The sequence below is a fragment of the Haplochromis burtoni genome, unplaced genomic scaffold (assembly GCF_018398535.1).
Source record: "Haplochromis burtoni strain Fernald_Lab_line unplaced genomic scaffold, NCSU_Asbu1 Contig_34, whole genome shotgun sequence".
Classification (NCBI taxonomy): domain Eukaryota; kingdom Metazoa; phylum Chordata; class Actinopteri; order Cichliformes; family Cichlidae; genus Haplochromis; species Haplochromis burtoni.
In genome coordinates, this window is record NW_024582395.1 from 490,036 (window position 1) to 509,908 (window position 19,873).

At 40.4% G+C, this 19,873-nt stretch overlaps 1 protein-coding gene across 1 annotated transcript in view; it reads right to left on the reverse strand.

Annotated features, from left to right (window-relative positions):
• Positions 1–496: 496 nt before the first annotated feature.
• Positions 497–19,873, reverse strand: part of pgm5 (phosphoglucomutase 5) — a 29,739-nt gene continuing 10,362 nt past the window's right edge. Inside the window, exons 7-11 of the mRNA XM_005918970.3 lie at positions 17,715–17,830; positions 13,678–13,813; positions 12,132–12,315; positions 6,077–6,214; positions 497–791 (exon numbers count right to left, since the gene is read on the reverse strand). Of these exons, the coding sequence (XP_005919032.1) occupies positions 702–791; positions 6,077–6,214; positions 12,132–12,315; positions 13,678–13,813; positions 17,715–17,830 (664 nt within the window). The 3' untranslated portion in view covers positions 497–701. The remainder of the gene's footprint in view (positions 792–6,076; positions 6,215–12,131; positions 12,316–13,677; positions 13,814–17,714; positions 17,831–19,873) is intronic.

Genomic DNA, 19,873 nt, shown 5'->3' on the forward strand with positions numbered 1-19,873 from the left:
CATTTTCAAATCCTAAATTAAAGAATAAAAGCTAAAACTCTAAAAGCTAAAAGTACATTTTTCTTTTTAACTTATGTAGGTTTGAAATATGACTGTGGTTACTTATCAAGTATTCATAGAAGAAATATGTTTTCATTTTATGGCTTTAATAAAGTTAACACATATTTATACCACAGTATACCTTTATACTGTATGTATTATGGTGCAGTACTAGCCTCGGTTTAGGCAAATATGATGCAAATTTCAACTCATACATGCAAATTAATATTTAATTTTGTTTTAAAGTTTAAACAGAAGGTTAACTAAAGTGTTCAGATTTTTAAAAGGTCAAATAGTTGAAAACATGCTGTGATAGGTTCGAGCAATCTGAAATGTGAGTTTGCACGCTCATAATCTTTTCGTTGTCGACCTTTTTCATTATTTATCCACAACAATAATTACGCCTGCCACGTTTATCCACTAAATGGTAGTCGTCAATAAAGAACAGAGAACACTGTATGCGACTTTAACTTTATTTTTGAGAGACAAATGTCAGCGATAAACATCTGAGTCAAAAAAGAAATGAAAAATGAGGCTGAAACTACAGAGATATTTTAAAGATGAAACCAAGAAAGTAACAGGAAAGGGTGCTTTGAGGATATTTTTCATGTGTTTGCATATGAGTGTGAGTGTTTTTTGGTTGGTTTGTTTTTTTCACTTGCTCATGTGATTACATTTGGGCCACGGCGTCCTGTCCTCTCGTGAATGTTAGAGATCTTCAGGGCAATGGCAATGAGAGGACCCAGCACCACCTAAAGACAAAGCAAAGAGAGCTGAAGGCAGAGCTTCGAAACTCAATCAGACCTTTAAATCTTTCACATTCACACTAAGTTACTGTCGAGTTCTTGAGAATTTCGTGAGCTTTTTGGTCAGTTTTTCTGTGCGAGGTTGGCACATTATACTTATAGACATCACGTGTTAACAGATTCCAGAGCAGATAACCAAGTTAGACTTACGTAAGTCTAGACCTTTAAAACTGTTTCAGCATCCGCATTAAGGGGATTTTATAGGAGCTTTAACTTGGTTATTCAACTGGTTCTTTTTTATTTTTACATTTAGAAAATGCATACAAAGTGAGCATGAGACAACAAATAATGACAACATCCCACAAACTTGACATTATGACTAACAGGTTTGCTGTTGGGTCAGTGTTAATTTGAACCCTTTACTGCACAGCAGTAGTAATGAAGGTGTTTGAGAGGCTGCTGAAGAACATCATCTCCACCCCCATCCCAGACACCACAGATCCGCTGCAGTTCGCCTACAGATCCAACAGATCCACAGAGGATGCCATCGCCCACGTCCTACACACCACTCTCAGCCACGTGGACAAGAAACAGGGTAACTATGTGCGAATGCTGTTTGTTGATTACAGTTCAGCGTTTAACACAATAGTGCCCTGCAGACTGTTCACAAAGCTAGGGATCTGGGACTTAACAGCCGTCTGTGTGCATGGGTGTTGGACTTCCTCACTGGCAGAACTCAGGTGGTGAGGGTGGGTAGATGCGTCTCTAACAGCATCACCATCAACACAGGAGCACCTCAGGGATGTGTCCTCTCGCCACTGCTCTACTCCCTCTACACTTCAGACTGTGTGGCCACCCATGGCTCCAACACCATTGTGAAGTTTGCTGACGACACAGTGGTGTTGGGTGCCATCTCCAACAACGATGAGGCGGCCTACATGGATGAAGTGAAGAATCTGGCATCGTGGTGCCAGGACAACCACCTCCAGCTGAACGTCAGCAAGACCAAGGAGCTGGTGGTGGACTTCAGAAGGGGTCAGCACAGAGACTACAAGCCCATTATCATCAATGGAGCTCCAGTGGAGAGGGTGCAGTCCTTCAAGTATCTTGGTGTCCACATCTCCTCAGACCTGACATGGGCTGCCCACATTCAGGTCCAGACCAAAAAGGCTAGGCAGCGCCTGTATCACCTACGACAACTGAGGAAGTTCAGGGTCTCTCCAAAGATCCTCAGGATTTTCTATACAGGCGCTGTGGAGAGCATCCTCACACAGAACATGACATCGTGGTTTGGGAACAGCTGTGTGAAGGACCAAAAAGCTCTCCAGAGAGTGATCCGTACAGCAGAACGCTGCTGCAGGATTGCTCTCCCCCCGCTTCAGGACACCTACACCAGGAGATGCCGGACTAGAGCAGCGCAGATACTGAAGGACCCGTCCCATCCTGGCAACAAACTGTTCCAACTTCTGCAATCTGGTAGAAGGTTCCGCATCTTCCGGGCAAGGACAGAGAGACTCAAGAGGAGCTTCTATCCCCAAGCCATCCGTGCCCTAAACACACACACCCGCCCTCTCACATCATCTATAATTGACTGAGACAGGACTCTTCCAGACACTAAACCAAGGCACAATGTACATTTCAATTCCTTTAATTTTAAATATGTTTATATTGTCTATCCTGTAAAATAGTCAGATGTCTATTCATATTAATGTACAGAATTCACCTGCTTGCTGCTACTACTGCACATTCACCCATGTATATATATATATATATATATATTTGTTCTTCCTCTACCCCCCCCCAACATTTTTGCACATGTCGAGGAGCGTGTCAGGCTACATTACTGTGTTATACTATACTATGCATGTGACAAATAAAGAACCTTGAACAGTATTGTGTGATGGAAAACAGCAGACATGTACAGGGCCGTGCAAAAGTCTTGAGACACCCCTCATTTCTTTATATTTTGGTTGAAAGTAGCCAAACCTTGTCTTTACAAAAATCCAGCAAGGACCTGAGAGATGCATCTGAGCCTTCAGCTGATCCATCTACTGCTCACTGAACCCTCATCAGAAATGGTCTCAGTGGAAGAGTGGCTGTCAAGAAGCCATTGTGAAGGAAGGGAAACAGGGAGAAAAGGCTGAGGTATGCCAAATTACGCACTGAATTTCAGCCAGATCTTGTCAAAATGCATGGAATTATAAATGCAGGAAAGTACAGAAAGATTTTAATCTATCACATAGTACCATGTGGAAAGCAACTGATAGACAACAAATGCATTTTTCAGCATGACATTGATCTGACATATACTCCCAGTCCGGTAAAAACATATGTGGATAGATAAACACACAGTAAAACACAATCAGTCATGGACTGGCCTCCCCTTCCCCTGAACTTCAATATTATTGACAAAGAACAAAAGAAAAACCAGCCAACATCCAAAAGAGAGTTTAAAGTGTCCTTCAAGATGCCTGGAGAACTATTCCTGAAGAAATTACAAGTACATCACTAAATCTATTTACCATTTTCTGGTGATCTCAAGACTTTTCCACAACACTCTACATTGTATGATATTCTCATCCCAAAACTGCTACATGCAAAAAAACATGTATTACACTGAAAGCACAGATTTTACTAAGGCTGCACACAAACATGTGGCTTTTTTTTTTTAGCTTGGCTGAGAATCTTGTACATAAAATCTGTCCCTCTAATCTAGCTGAGTAAGCATGGCGTGCAATCATGTATGTCGTCTCTGATAATTCATGCGCGCTGGGTAAGGGCCAGAATGATTAGATGCTGAATTTATGATCTAATGATGGATAATCCGAGGGTTCAGTGTAATGCCACAAATAACACATTTTTATTGGCTGAATAAAAACAGCAGCTAAATCACAGTTCAGGTATGCTTATCGTAACAGCAGTTTAGCGAGGAGGATTTTCTATTTTCATGAATAAAAAGGGGGATGTAACATTGGGACATAACTTCATGCTGCCCTATACGTTTTGAATTACCGCACCTGCATTTTAATAATAAAAGACTAAAAAGTAATTCTCAAATACACACTTTGTTGCTTTTCTTTGCTTTTTTATGTGGCAAAGTCAGAATTGAAATGTCGTTAAATCAACGTACACACACACACACACAGACACACACACACACAGACACACACACACAGACACACACACACACACACAGACACACACACAGACAGACACACAGCACACACCAATCTAAATTGCGAAGGCATCTTTATAACTCCCGGGAGTGTTTAAAGTACACTACCTATCCCAAACATCCATAGCCACACAACAAGCTTTCATTGTTAAACACTCCAAAGTCTACAGGCCAGTCATCTAACAGTTTGAATGAAAGTTATAATACATAATCACAATACAACCACAGTACATGCTGTATCCTCTTTTTTTTAACTGCTCAGCCTGACATAAACCTCGGATCAAAATTTAACCATACTTCATCAATTATTGTCTGAAGACGTGAGCTCAAGACAACAAGTGATGAAACCCTTAGACATTGTATCACTACAGAGTATTTACTCTGCTAATATGTAGTGAATTACAGTATGTCAGAAGTAACATGTAAACAATTAGTAAATAAACTGCAGCAGGAGTGTTTTCCCCTGTTCCCTGCTGAACAGCCGTCGAACCGTCTTCTGGCCTTTAGACTCAATTAAAAGTCGCGGCCCTGAATACTCAAAAACAAAACTGCCTGGGAGCAGGCGCTTGTAATCAGGCTGACTGATCAATGGTACACCCTGTGCTAGGTTTAAGATATTAAATAGAGTCTGTTTCTCAACTTCTAGATAACATATTCCAACATTATTCCTCTTGCAATCTGAGCCATATGTTTTATTTCTGCTATAAACGTCACAAGTTTTGGAACGACTGCTTCATAATTATGTTAAAGGTTTTAAGGGACCCAGATAAATATGGACTCTTTTCATTCCTATTTTTGGGGTTCCACTTGTTCCTCTCTGCAGCACAAATATTTTTCCTTTACATCCCTGTTAAATTTCCTCCTCCTCCTCCTGGAAGTCATCTACTTCCCGCATCCAAGTCTTTGTTGCTTAAAGACATGATGTCAAATGGAAATAAGATGAATTTCACAGCCTCTATGTTTTATCCCAAATTGGGATAAAATTGGGATAAAACAGAGGCTGTGGTTATTGGTTATTTTATTTCTGTACTAACAATGACTGTATATTACTCCATTCATCTTGTGCATATATTTAATCTATGTTATTATGCTTACTTGCATACATAAGTTTGCACTTTATTTAAATGGTAAATGGCCTGTATTTGTATAGCGCTTTACTAGTCCCGAAGGACCACAAAAGCGCTTTACACATTCAGTTATCCACCCATTCACACACGCATTCAAGCTAGCTACATTGTTGCCACAGCCACCCTGGGGCGCACTGACAGAGGCGAGGCTGCGGGACAGTGGCGCCACCGGGCCCTGTGACCACCATCAGGCAACGGGTGAAGTGTCTTGCCCAAGGACACCATGACCGAGACTGTCGGAGCCAGGGCTCGAACCGGCAACCTTCCGATTACAAGACAAACTGCCAACTCTTGAGCCACGATCGATTTAATTTTATGTTTGCTAAATCACAGACTTAAGTAGTAGTTTAGGAGTATATATATATATAATTAAAGTTTTTAAACATTCAAATGATAGAATATCTCCTGTGTATCACACAGATACATATCATGCATTTAATATGTTGAAAAAGCTCATTATGAAGCATCATTTCTGCTACTGTGTGCCAACAAAGCTTTCCTGCGGTGGTAAAACTGGCTAAAGATGACATAATAATGCTAAATTAATAATGTTGGAAGAATTTACAAATGGCAAACAAATGGCCACACCATAGTTCAAGATAAGGATAGTACTTCTATACAGTCCTCTATTTTCTTTGGATCGTGATTTGGGTGGAGCCCATCCTAGCTGTCATGGGGAAAGAGGTGGGTACACCCTGGGATAGTCACAGTCACAGTCAGGGGAAAACACAGAGAGACAAGCACACATTCTCTCATCCATGTCTTCGGACAATTAACCTCACATGCACCTTTATTAAACCCAGAGGGAAACTAAAACACAGAAAGGCCCCAGAGCCAGACAAAGAGGTTCAAATGTTCAACCTTGGCTAGATGCCATTCCTGAAGGGATTTAGGACAAGATTTTTCCACTGAAAGGTGAGAAGTAATTGATATAAGCACAAATGTCACAAAAAGAAGGTACATAAACACCATCAAACCCATCTGCGTACCTGTGTCTCTCTGTTGTGTCTCTCCGGGTCTCTCTCAAAGCTCTCAGCATAAATGCGGATGGTGGTCCCCATCCCTCCGCCGCTTCCGCTCATTCGAAACACCAGGCGGGACGCATCATTAAAGATAATCCTCAAACCCTGGAAACAAAACAAAAAAAAATTTTCTTAATTTTTATCAATTGACTTTTGTCTACTTTTTCAATAACTTACTATTCTCTTTCTCTTTTAAATATTAAAAATTATATAAACATATTTTTTTAAACACAAGTAAATGGCTAAAAGTAAAAGACAAATAAATGGTCATGTATTTGAGTGGATAGGATAAAAAATCAAAAATCATTTGAATGCACAAATTCAGTGTGACTTTACAGCACACAAAAGTACAAATCTTGTATCATCAGACCTCTGTTAAAACATTCAGTCCTGTAATTAGTGATGCAGTAAAGGCAAACATCCGCTAGATGTCACTGTTACTGTGTGTTTTGTTGGCGCATGATTCAAACTGTACTCTTGATGCATGCAGCGCACTCACATTCCTAATGATGTTGGCTATAAAGTTGCATAAGGTTATAACTACAGCTGCACTTTCCAAGAATCTCCTGACTCTTACAGCAGATAACATTCTCGCTAAGGTTCATAACTGAACTCTGTGTGTGACTCTTCAAACTTAATCCCAGGATATCACTGCATTGGGACCAATCAAATATATCTCCTGCTGACTGACGTAAGGAAGAAACTTTTCGACTAATGCATCTGTAACAGCGCTTATCTGTCCTGAATTCCACAGTCTCTCCTTCATTATTCGATTAGAGTACAAGAGTTCAAGGGAGGTGACAGCAACATGTTATGAGAAAAAACAGGACTCCAAACTGTATTGTCAAAGTATCCCCACCTCAGGCGTTAAGCTGTACTAGATGTCTCGATACTGACAAATGTTATTGCAACTATAGTAAACAAAAGTTTTGTATAGTAGTAAAAGTCAAGTGGATGCACTGTCCCAGTTCCAAAGCAGCCAGTCTCAGACAAATGGCTGTGAGCCTATTAGTTAACTGTGGCTCAGCATTATTGTTTACAGAACGCAGTACTAAATGGAAATATCTGAAGCACTCTGGGAATGAAGGATAAAATGCCAGAGTCCAGGTGAAGAGAGACGGCGATAATCAGAGACGTCCGTCCAGCTGTCTGTCTCTCTATCTGTGAGTCTGTCAACTCACTAACAATAGAGTGGCAGTTATCAGAAGGCTGACTAATGCTTGTTAAAAACACTTGCCAATGCAGAGCTCAGAGGCCCCGAGTGGAGCACATACCAGCCATAACTCATGTGTGTCGTGCATGTGTGTTCATCTTTATTCATCTATCAATCCATTTGTTCATCTACCAGCCTAAAGGTGCTTAGAGATTTTGGAGAGGTCTTTGTCTGAGCCTCCCTCCCACCTTCCAGCATCCATGCCAACTGCTGTTCCTCTGCAACTGTGTGGAATTATTCATGGATTAATGTTGGTGTGGAAATGTGGGGAAAGAAAGCACAGAGCAATAAAGTCCCACTAACACAAGAGGGGAAACAAGTCATGGCTCTTCATTTGCATTTTGATTTCACACATGAAATGAGCTGCAGCAGAGAATATCTACACGAGTCAGCACTGACCATCGTAATCAACTGCTTCTTATAAACACATTAGGATTTTTTAAATTTACCTTCGCCTCATATGTCTATTGTAGTTATTGAAACAGTTCAGTGAAGTTAGGATGTCCTGTTGTCAGTTCCTATGCGATAAATCAGCATACATTACCACATTGCCAGGGCCATATGGGCTATAATATAAGAGCAAGTAATGGTGAACGAAACCGAGTAGTCTTCAGGAATAGTTCCCTAGACTTGTTGAGGGACATCAGCCCTCTTATTTTGATGCTGGCTGCCTTTTGTTCTGCTCTTTGTCAAGATGACCCTGCACTGCTTTAGTATTGTTGAGACTCTGAGGAGGCCAATCCATGACTGACAGTGTTCCACTATCTGTTTTTCTATCCTGCATAGGAAGTGTCTTTGAGATCAGTGCCGAAAAGTCAAGCTGTTGCTAAACTGATGCCTTCTTCCTGGCATTACACGGTAGATCAGAATCTTATAGTACTTTTGTGTATTCATAATCCCATCAGTTTTGACAAGATCCTCAACACCACTCACTGAATTACAGCCTGAAACCATGAAAGAGCATCCACCATGTTTTACAGGTGGGTATAGACACTCACTGTTTACCTCTTACCTCTCTGACCTCCACTGACAACAATGTGAACCAAAAATTTGTATCCATCACTCTATAATCCCTGTTGCCACTAATTTTCAATCAAATTCTCATGTAATTTATCTCAGTCTTTTCTCCCTGCTTCCTTTCTTTAAAGATGGCTTCTTCCCAGCCATCCTTCCACTGAGACCATTTCTGATGAGGCTTCAGTGAACAGCAGATGCATCAGCTTAAGGATCGAATGACCCTCTAAGGTCCTTTGGCAGCATTTCTGCCTATTTCTTAAGGATGTGATCTTCAGATACTGTTTATCTGCTGTAGATCATTTTTCACACCTGGCAGTTCTTCTTTGTTCCTCCATTTATCTATTTATTTATTTTCCTCAGATTTTTTTAAGAACACGGTCTGGCTTTTTAAGGATGAAATATGTCAAGTTTCTAATAGTCCTTTTAGAATCACCTTGTAAGTGCAAAATTATGATTTCATGCCTATGAAACTGTGGCATTTCTTAATAGATTCGACTAAGCAAATGGGGAAAAAATCATCTGTTTTTCAAGACAAAGAATGAAAATAATAAAGATCTATTGCACAAAACCACTTTTTAAAAAGATAAAAAAAAAGATAAAAAAGATAAAAAACAAAAAAAAAGACAAAATAATAAAACAAAGACAATGCACTTACACAGAACTGTAGATCAGACTTGATCTTAAAAAGTCTGTCTATCTACACTCTCCCGAGTGTAAGTGCTTGAAACGTGTGCCTAACAGCGGACATCTTAGAACAAAAACATTTGTGTTACTACAGCCCTGCTTTCCACACTCTGAGGTACTTACAGTCAAAAAGCCATCAAGACACTGCTAATTCTACAGCTATCTTAAGAGATACAGCCACAGCCAGCCTTAGCTAAAGATACAATCAAATTCATTCTTTTAATGAGCTGTCATCTTTATCATTTAGTCATTAGCTATTAGGTAAAGCAACATTTGATCAAATTCAGTCATAGATTTAAAAAAAATGACCACAAACATAAAGAAGACAAGTTTCTTACTCGTTTAATAAAAACCTTCGCTTCTTTTTGTTGGTAGATATTTTTTACTAAACAAATTTCGCATAATACCAAATTATCCAAAAGGCAGTATCTACATTTAGGCGCACAAGTTGTTCCATCATCTGATATGCAGACGACGTGGAATGAATTCAGTAGCCAGCTACAAAAGGCCGCGATGCCACTGCTGTGTAAATCCCCCAAGCTTTGTCTTGTGTATTTGTGTATCGTGTTTGAGTGTGTTTGCGTCTCTCGTGTGCCAGCTCTTCCCCCTTCAAACACACTTGCAATGGAGAGACTGCAAAGTGAGACGACAGCTGATATAATTCTGTCCTGGGAGGAATGTGTGTTGTAATAACATTCACTGGGGCGACTGGGATGCTGAGGATTTATCAGTATTTTGGGGTGACTGACTAAAAAGCTGTTGGCCTGCTGTATCCATGGTGACACAGTGGAATAGTCACAGCAGGATAACAAAAGACTCCTTCACGGCGTTAAGATATACAAGGTGAAGCCGGTGGTCAGAGTGGAAAACACAAGTGCGAACAAGGATCGGGAGTGGAAGGGTACGCATGTGTTCACGCTTACGCTCATGGACAACTGGACGGATGTACACACCAAAATGCACAATGTGTGTGTGTTTGTGTGTTTGTGAGGTGGGGCGGAAGCTAAGAAGTGTTGACAAATTTCCACAAATTTCTGGGCAGGAAAGAGAAGTCAGCTGGGTGAAAGTCACAGACACAAAGAAGAAGAAAGAAGGGAAGGAAGGAAGGAAGGTTGCATTAACCTAGCGTGTTATCGGTGTTTGTAGTGATACATGATGTATGTTATGTGCGTGTATGCATATGTTTATAATTTCAAAAGGAAAATAGACTGTCATGTCCAAACATGGAGCCTTGCTGATCAGACAGCACTGAAGCTTAGTGGGTGGTCTGGCTTACACCAGGCTGAATACATGTATGTGAACAAAGGGAAGAGAGAGTGTGTGACCTGATGTGAAGCAGCTTTTCAGTCACTTTTCTAATGCAATGCAATTCGATGTTGGGTTGAACAAACAGGTTTGCGGCTTTTGGTTGGTCAACTTATTGTCGATCTCAGTTTAAGGTAACCAGTCTGGAGAATGGAACCAATAAATGACTTCAAAGTTGTTCTGGTTGTTTTTAATCTAATTGAGACCACGACAGAAACGACTATATTCTGCTGCATTCTACACAACGTCTGCTCTTTGCAAGCATCTGCACGCACAGCATGCTGACACCAAGCCAGTGAAGAATCCAACACTTAAGTGATGTAAACAGTAGTGTCATGAAGCACTTTCTCTAGCGAGTAATTAAGTAATGCGCTGTGCTACGAGTGATGTGTAGTACTTTACTAAAACAATTACAACTCAACAGAAACAGCAGGTTCAAGAGATAAGTAAAGCAAACAGGACACTAATAGCACCCAGCTTCTAAGAGTAACTCTAGCCTGAGTGGCAACTATTTAAAACAATCTTTTTTGCACTTTTTTGCACAAAAGGATCTACCGATCTGTCTTGTTACAGCTTAAGGTCCTTCTATGCTAAATTAATGTGTCGGTTCATGCTATGCTGATTGGTTTACAGGTGAGTTGGGACAGGGAAGGGGTGTGACTTATGTTTCCTGGTTTCGTTTTCTCCCGCTCTTTACTTTTTCTGTATTTCTAATTTAAGTTGTATTGTTTGTTATGTGGTCCCTTTTAGGTCCTTGTCTCTGTGTCCTTCCCTCAGAATCTCCCAGTTAAGTCAGTCTTGTCCTCATGTTTGTTTGCCTGTCAGACTCCTAGTTTAGTTGCCTGTTTTCCCAGTCGTTTCTCTGTGTGTCTCTCTCGTCCCTCGCTCTCTCGTCTTTCATGTAGTAGTCAGTCTGAGTCTTATTGTGTGCTTCTTGTGCTTCCTGCTTTATTTTGACAGTCTCTTGTCCTGTGTCTGTCGTGAACTCCTTCTTGCTGTGTGTCCTGAGCGTTGTGATAATTCTCTGTATGTCGGTTTAGTGTCTGCCCTTAGCCTTCTCAGTTTTGTTATGTATCTATAAATTCAGCAATAAAGATTTCGTTAAGTTCAGTCTTGCCTGTGAGTCTGCACTTTGGGTCCAGTCCTGCCTGCCTCACACAGCGTCACCTGACATGTTGTTCTCCGTTGTTGAAGCGGGTCCTGAGATTAGCTGAGTGGGATTCGTCACAATGTAAAACACCTAGCCAGTTAGCCAGGGCTTTTTAAACTCTGCCTTCCTGTTGACCTGTGCTCCCTTCACCTGTAGTGATGCCTGTGTCGTCACCATGTTCAGTTTTGCACTACATGCATTTCACATTTGTCAGAACATCCAGCATTGGCTGCTTTGGTGGGCAACAATAAGATAAGAAACACTTTATTTATCCCATATTTGGGAAATTCTTGAAGAATTTTTTTTCCCTTGTGTGCAATTTATAAATTGGTCTTGGGATTCCCTCCTAGTGTGTAATTAACCTTATATGGTAGGGTGGTGGCACTGTGGGAGTTGAACGGAAGCTGACGTTTAATTTGTTGTAAATAATTTTTCCTTTTTCAGGGTGCTTATGCTGGCAGCTGGCCTTTGTTCTGCAGCTGGACGATTGAAGTCAAGAGCTGCACCACAGTACACACCGTATCTACTGGAGTGTTTCCCATGGTGGGCTGTATATTCCCATTTGGGCTTCTTTGGGTCAGAGATGTAGTGTGAATGGCCAAATAATAACGTGTCATGCAACATCCTGCTGTTACAGCCTTCCTTACACTGACCTGGTTTCGAGCCACTGTTCCATCCACAGGGTCAATGTACTCGAAGTTGTCAGCCTTCTCCACGCTGTACATGTGGTCCCCTACAGCAAACTTCTGGCTGGTGAATGCTTTGTCTGAGATTACTGCCTCCAGATCTCTCATTAGGTAAAAGGCTGCACGTGGGTCCAGACCTTCATAGTCAAACCTGACAATCATAAGATGCACACAAGATTTATGAACACACGTAAGACTCAATGAGGTCATGAAAGCAGAAAAGGGAGAGTTTGCTTATGTTAGGTACGTTCAGTTTTCTTGCCGCATCATCTTACTTATGTTACCGAAAAGGGCTCTAAATTGCAAGAGATGTACCACAGAGATTCTGGGGACACGTCTTGTATAACCTGTCCATCTACTTTATGTGTTGTGGGAAACAAGCATCAGTTTAGAGAAGCTCTCTGTGGGAACATAAAAACTACTGCAGCTATCAGTGGGAAGACTGACTGTGGCAGCTATCTGTGCCTCTCACAGGGGAGAAGTTAAAATAAGAACGAGTGAGAAGGACTGGAGGGAGGGGGTGGATTAAGGTGAAAGCCAGCGAGGCATATGCGGGGTTGGTAAGGACTAAGACGAGGTGAAGAGAAGTTATTACTGAAGTTAGTCAGCATGTATTCACACAATCATGATGAAGGTTCTGACAAAAACTAGTAAACGAGTGAGAAAAGATTTGAGGTAACCACACGGCATTAGCTTGTAGGCTATTTTGGATGTGTGACAATCACAGTGACGTTGTAGGATCAAGTGAATAAGGTTTTAGTCACACCAGCTTAGAGGCCAGTCAGTTATCATCTATCAACCACTCATCGTGGGCTGTCCGTAGTCTGAATGGAAGTTACAGGCTTGCCTACAAACACCATCCAGCTACTTTTTGAGCTGCTGTGAAACTGCTGTGAAACTGCTGTGAAACTGTAAAAATGCAACAAAAATGCAAAAATGGAAACAGGAACCATTAACTTTCAAAGTAAAAGATTCTTGAACAACTTTTGCTTTGAAGGCAAATCGTCTCTATTTCTGTGTCACACTTTGTCAAGTTTTACTACGGCTTGGCTAGAAGTTTACGAGTATTGAAAACCAAACATGAAAATGCTTGTGGCTACCAGTGCTGCCCCCTAGCCTTCTAGTAGATGCACATGTGTTATCAATTTCAAAATCCTAGGTGACTCGTTCTGAGAAATTGCATTCATAAGATTTTCAGAAAAACTGACCTCTGACCTCTTAAGGTTGAGGTGACTGAGATTCAAACTGACCCCTGAGTTTTAGTACATGCACCTGTTTGCATGGTATAATTTTGAAAATGATATATCGTCTCATTTTGAAGTTATCACATTGACAACAATACCACATCACCCTCCAGGAGCCACTATCAACTACTTGGGAATAAGCCTTTTTTAATAGCAACGTGTGGTTGCATCGCACCATAATATAGCGGATGAATCTCGAGCAATGTGCACATGACGTCACATGAGAAACCTCAATAGATACACAATGTTTTGATTACTTAGCTGTTTACCTGCAGAAGTAGTTACGCCCAAACCTGGCCCAGTGTTCTCTGACAATCTGCTCAACACCTTGTTTCTTGGCTGCCATAATGGACAACCACACCAACACGGACCACAAACCGTCCTTCTCACGAATGTGGTCAGAACCTGGAAGAGAAGGAAAACGTGCAAAATTCAACATCTCTGTGTAAACTTCTCTTAGTTATTGGGGCTAAACTTCCATAAAAATCTGCAGTGGAGCTAAATGTGGCCTCATGCAAGACATTGAAGGCTATTTTAAATTTTGGAGATTATGATTAGCCCTTTAGCTCAGTGTAACACAAACATTAGAAACAAGGATAAGCAGTTAGCATGGGTCTGTATAAGAAGTTGTTTATTATATACGTTTCAAATTATCTTTGGACAAGATGCTGAATCTCAGTCTCAAGGTATAGATAAAAGTGCTATATGAATAGGTTTCTATGATTAGGTGAATGAGCTTTGCAGTAGAATGTAAGGCTCAAATTCAGTAGAAAAGCCCTACATAAGTGCCATTACCTAGCACATGACTTCCACTAAATCCAGATATACGGTACCAAGGTAGGAAAAACATGTTAGTTTGGAGTTAAGCTAGCTATTTTATCTAGCTTCTCATTTTTTATACCACCTCAGCTAACCATCTCCTAGTAATAGCTGCATGTTTCGACTTGATTTTACTATCTGAATCTTGTTACAGTAACAATGAATTAAAATTATGAACTGTTACTTTATCAAAGAAAGGGAACAATACTTTCACCTGCAGTTTAACTAAAGGGAATGTTTATTGTATTGACCAATTATTAATGTAACTGTATAATGGTGGGTTAATTTTAATCTACAACATTCAACTGAATTCATTCACAGATCCAATTCGCAACAGTTGCCTCGGGCTCTTGGAAACGTACAAAAAGTTGCAACACAAACAATCTTTCCTGCCAGCCCAGAGCAAACATAAACTCAAACAGAGGAGCGCATCACACCCACAGTCTCCTTCACTGGGGAGCTTTCGCTCTGTTCTCAGAGACAGCTGCACTGTAAAGGTATGTGTTGAGGTTAAGCATGTGTTACATTCCCCTGCTTGAGCTTTAAATGGAAAGTGAGCTGTTATTTTAAGCTGGATTTATATATATTTTATAAATCGGAAAGTAAATAAAAACTAAAAAGCAGTACTGTGTCTGTTTTACTATTCCTCTCAACATCTACACTAAAAATAAGAACCTAAAGCTTTATGTCAGGCACATTAGGAAACTGGCAGTTGTTATTGTTAAGTCCCTGCCTCATTCTCTGTCTTTGTCATTCATCTTAACAGAAAAGGTGGCGGAGATTGACACCTAATAAAAGACATCTAATATCTATGTCAACAAAGCTTAACCTGATGTGCCTTTGTTTTCAAAGTGACACCAATAAAACCCACAAAGTTTGACATAGCTCTCTAAATTAGCACTGTTCTTGCTGCGTGTCTCAGAGAGAGCAAGAGTGGTGTGCAGCTCTGATGATTTACTATGAAGGGCTCCCTCTGAGCTTTTTTGCCTTACATGGATAGATAACGAGTAAGCTCCCATAGTCCTCTCTGAGTCTCAGCTCCTTCTCTTTCTCTCCTCCTTCTCGATACTTCTCATATTTGGATTTGCTCGCCATCTTCTCCTCCGTTTGCAACAATCATGGGTCTTTTCTCTTCTGTTCACACCCACTGGCGTGTTTCTTTTTACTTCAAGTTATAAAATGTTAAATGTGTCCTCTCTAGTGAATACAAAGGGTTGAGTAGTTGAAAGAAAAAGAAGCAGAGGAAGTCACAAGGAATTAGAGAACAACGACTAAACTTTGGGTGAGGTTCGGACTGTAGCAAGAGGGACACGCATCTAAAATGCAAGCCTATACATGTCTGTATTTTTATGAATTGTTTATACTTTCCGGCGTGAGTGCGTGTCTGCATTAGTATTCACAAAACGCTACCACTGGAGGAGTGTCGGTTTGTTGCCGTGATTCAGGGAGCCCCTGTCTCCTTTTATAGCAGAAGAATGGGGATTATTTACACATGCAGTCAGGGTCACAGCCCTCTCATCTATTAGTTGACTCTGAATGGAGCTATGAGCAGGCAGGATGCACTGCTTATAAACGTAGACCTCGAACAGACTGGAAGAGAACGGAATAGGGAAATTTTCACCTTTAAAGGAAAATGATGATTTGATAAATAGTTGAATGTTCTTTTTTTGTTTGTTTCCTTTTAAGCAATCTCATCACTCATCAATAATATTACACACAGCACGCTAGTTACTAAAGAGCTGGAAGGAATGAACCAAGCAGGAATGATGCCAACACAGTGGCAGAAACTGCAGTTCCTGTAATGTCCACTTGAGTGCTTCAATCCCACAGACGCCCATGTTTAGATCAGAATCAGAATCCGAATACTTTATTAACCCCTAAGGAAATGATGTGGTCACAGTTGCTCCAAGACAATAGGAACAATAAAAAGTGAAAAGATAAGAAATAAACATGTTTATAACCAGCAAAAAATAAAAATAAAATTACAGTTGTGACAACTGGAGTCACATTATAAATCACGTTTTTTACCCAGGGTTATTAGATGATATTATTCCAGCTCTCATACAAATAGAGGTGACAGGTTGGTAGTGTTTTGTCTTTTGGTTGCATCCCAGCAAGCAAAGTAGTTCCAAAATAAAAGCTTAACCATGGCTGCCGAGGTTACCACGACATCAGTTGGAGGTATCACTCAAACGTCGTCAGGATGTCCTCGTTAGACTTCCTATCAAGAGAACTTTTGCAGTTTGAGTCCACCTGCTGTCACACTGAGGATTTGATTTTACATTAGAATGAAAACATTCCTGAGTTTTTAATAGGGACACTGTGAACAAAGAGGGGACGACTGTAAGAGTCCGATTTGTTAAAGTTACCAAGCGACAAATTAACTTGAATTTAAAAGGGCAAAACCATAAATAGCTTAAAAGTGTTACAGTAGTAACTAATATACAGGAATACTTGATAAACCGTTTGCAAGCCATATTAGTTGTCCTTTTTAAAAAAAAAGAAAAACAAAGACAAATCCATTTAATTTCTTCTTTACAATAATCTGATCTATGTTTCTAACTTTGTGACATGCGTCCATCTATGGTTCAGTTTTTGACGTCGTACCCCGACCAGTTTTGACCAGGGAGATTCTCTCCAGCTAAGGAACAGCTCATTCCTTAGCTGGGACGCTAAGGAATGAGCTGTTGAGCTGATGGGGTTGTTATGGCTTAGGAGGGGAAGTTGATCGTCTACCAGTCAGAAGGTTAGTAGATCGGCTACGTCAGTCTGCATGTTGAATTATCCTTGAGCAAGCTACTGAACCATGAATCCTGCGATGCATCAGTCGGATTGGCCAAAATGCCAAAAAATTAAAAAATATCGTCTTTAAAAATAACACTTACAAACAAAACAATAGAGCAAGAAATATTACGAACCAGATGACCATAAAGCTTTTAAACAAACCCTAGCATTATAAATATTAACTGACTTGACTTACTTAAAAATGTAAATGTACAAAGTAATAACGTGTCACATGTCTTACCCTGTTAGGCTGGATTTTGTTGACTTCTTACAGCTCAGCTTTTTTGGCAAACTTAGACTATAATAGTAGCCGATTGGCAGACAAAAGTAGCAAAAAAGACCAAAATCGTAGGGAAAAATGTAAAGGTTTTTTTTGTGGTGGTGGTGGTGACTGTTTCAGCAAGTTCTTGCTGCACATTTAGCAGCAGCAGCTGCTGGCCACTGCAGTCCTCTAGTGACAGCTTTGTTTGCAGGCACCAGTTGTTGCTGAGGGGAAAGGATGCACATACTCCCACTCACATTTTCAAAGATAGTCCGGGGATTTGAATGAGCGATCCTCTTTTCACAATCTAAACAGCTGATCCTGCCTTGCATTTGCATTCAGTAGAGATCTGTACTCATAACATTCAGCAATTTCAAATCTCTCTTTATAAAGGCAGTGCTTTTTTCTGTTTGGATAGTAAGTGAATGTGCTAGGTCATACCTGTCCCAAAGCTTTCCTCCCCACAGACGGAACAACGCCCAGAATCCATCAGGTTCCCGAAGTATCTCCAGCCTGTGGGAGTCTCATACAAGGCCAGTTTCATTGCTTTGGCAACCCTACAAACACGCAGAGGAGAAAAGTCAGAAAAACTGCCTGTACACGCGATGTATTTGCTCACATACACACAATATATTCATCTAATATCTAATAAAATCTAACATCTAACATCCCAGGTCTGATGTAGAAACTAGCTTACACACAAAAACTCTGACCTTTGAAATAAAACAAACCAAATGCTGTATGACAAGCGCAATCTGCCAGCAGCTCATCCAATAACTTAATAAGGCAAAGGGAGCAGGAACAAAGTGAGTTAACCTTTTAGTTCATGTTTACTTAGAACCTCAGCCGTGTGCTAGCATAGCGAGAGGAGAAGATGGAGTGCGTGTGTGCGTGAGTGTGTCTGTGTGTGTGAATACATGTGTATGTTGGGGTCACGTGGAGGGGAAAAAAGATGCCAACAGTTCAATATGTGGGAGGAAAGGGAGTGCAAAGAGCCAAAGTGGAAAAGAGCAAAGAGAAAGTCTAATAAAAGTTCCCAGTTGCAGATTACAAAATAGAGAGTAACTAATCGATTTACTGGAACTGCAGTGATGCGATAAGAAGAAAAATGCACACTTTATGGTAAATGGATCAGTACTTATACACTGCTTTTCTACTCAGTTTGAGCACCCAAAGCACTTTCTGCTAGACATTCATACAGCACTTTAAACTCATGGTTCAGCATCTTACCAGAGGATGCGTTACCACTCAGACTGGGGGAAGGGCGGGGATCGACACACTGACACTGACTTTTGATTGGTACTTGAGCCTTGAGCTTTCATTCGACCATTTCAGCAACTTTTGGTTTTACGGCCAACAAATGTTTTTATTTGTTAGCAGGATTAAGACAATTTAATATTTGCGTTCTTGCTTACAGCTTGATATAACTATCGCTTGAAGAAAAGGTTCGGTCTTTGATCTTATATTAGAAAAGTTACCAGCTCAAGCCTGCTTAGTTTAGCTTTAGTTTTAATGTTTAGTTTGCAACAAACATCTCCACAGCAATCATTGCATAATATATAAACAATTTACAGGAGAAGTCTAAAAACTGCAGAACCAAATATTTCAACCAACAAAACAGATTTTGCAGCCAAGGGAACAAATACATGGATACCAGCATCTCAAATGCTCGTACTGTGGGATGTGGTGAGAGTTCATGGTGCAATACTATAAATGTGAATATGGGTGAGTTTCAAAATTTTTTAAGTGGTTTTATACATATACACATGCATAAAACCCCCAGTGCCCTCCGCAGCTGTTTACAAGAGGATGGGATAAATGACCAAATAAGAGTAAACCAGCTTTATTCCCCCACCCTGGGGAAGAAAGTGCTGGAATGGAAAGCCTGGCATTCCTAAAAGAAAACAGGAACTCTGAACTTCTGACGAGCATTTGATGTTTTGAACGGCACGTCCACGGCCAACATAAGCACTGACACTGACTGTAGCAGTGCTCGGCTTTCATGCAACGTTGCAAAAATGTAGCGTCCGAACAATGTGAGAATAAAGCAAATCGTGCTTTCTCAAGTTTGATGATTGCACCAACAGAGCTTTGCACACACACCCATGCATAGCATTCACATCCATACATCCTCAGGGATAAAGCACAAACAAGAACAGGTTTTAAAATCAAATTTCCAGTTCCACTAAAAGAAAACTTCTTGAACACACAGTGCTAGAATGACTGTACAAGTGCATTTAAACAGATATAATAAAATGTCTCAGGATAACCGGGATGTTGGATTCTTTTGACGAGATTTAAAAAAAAAAAAAAAAAAAAACCTGGCAGATTAATACGTCTGGAGACACAAGGAATGAAATTGGAAGGCCTATTTAGAGCTGCAATCCCCTCGTGTGTAGGTGTGAGTCGTAAACTGTAATGCTCTCCAGTCAAAGTTCATTTTCTCACACTAGTGTTGACAATTTACAGGCAAGGAATCTAAAGTCGGTCACATAATATACAGTATTTTTAAATGGTTAGTATCAATCAATTATTAGGTATATTATCCTTCCCTGTGAATACCTTCTTTAGGGTATTAAGGAAGTTCTATTTTTGGATGT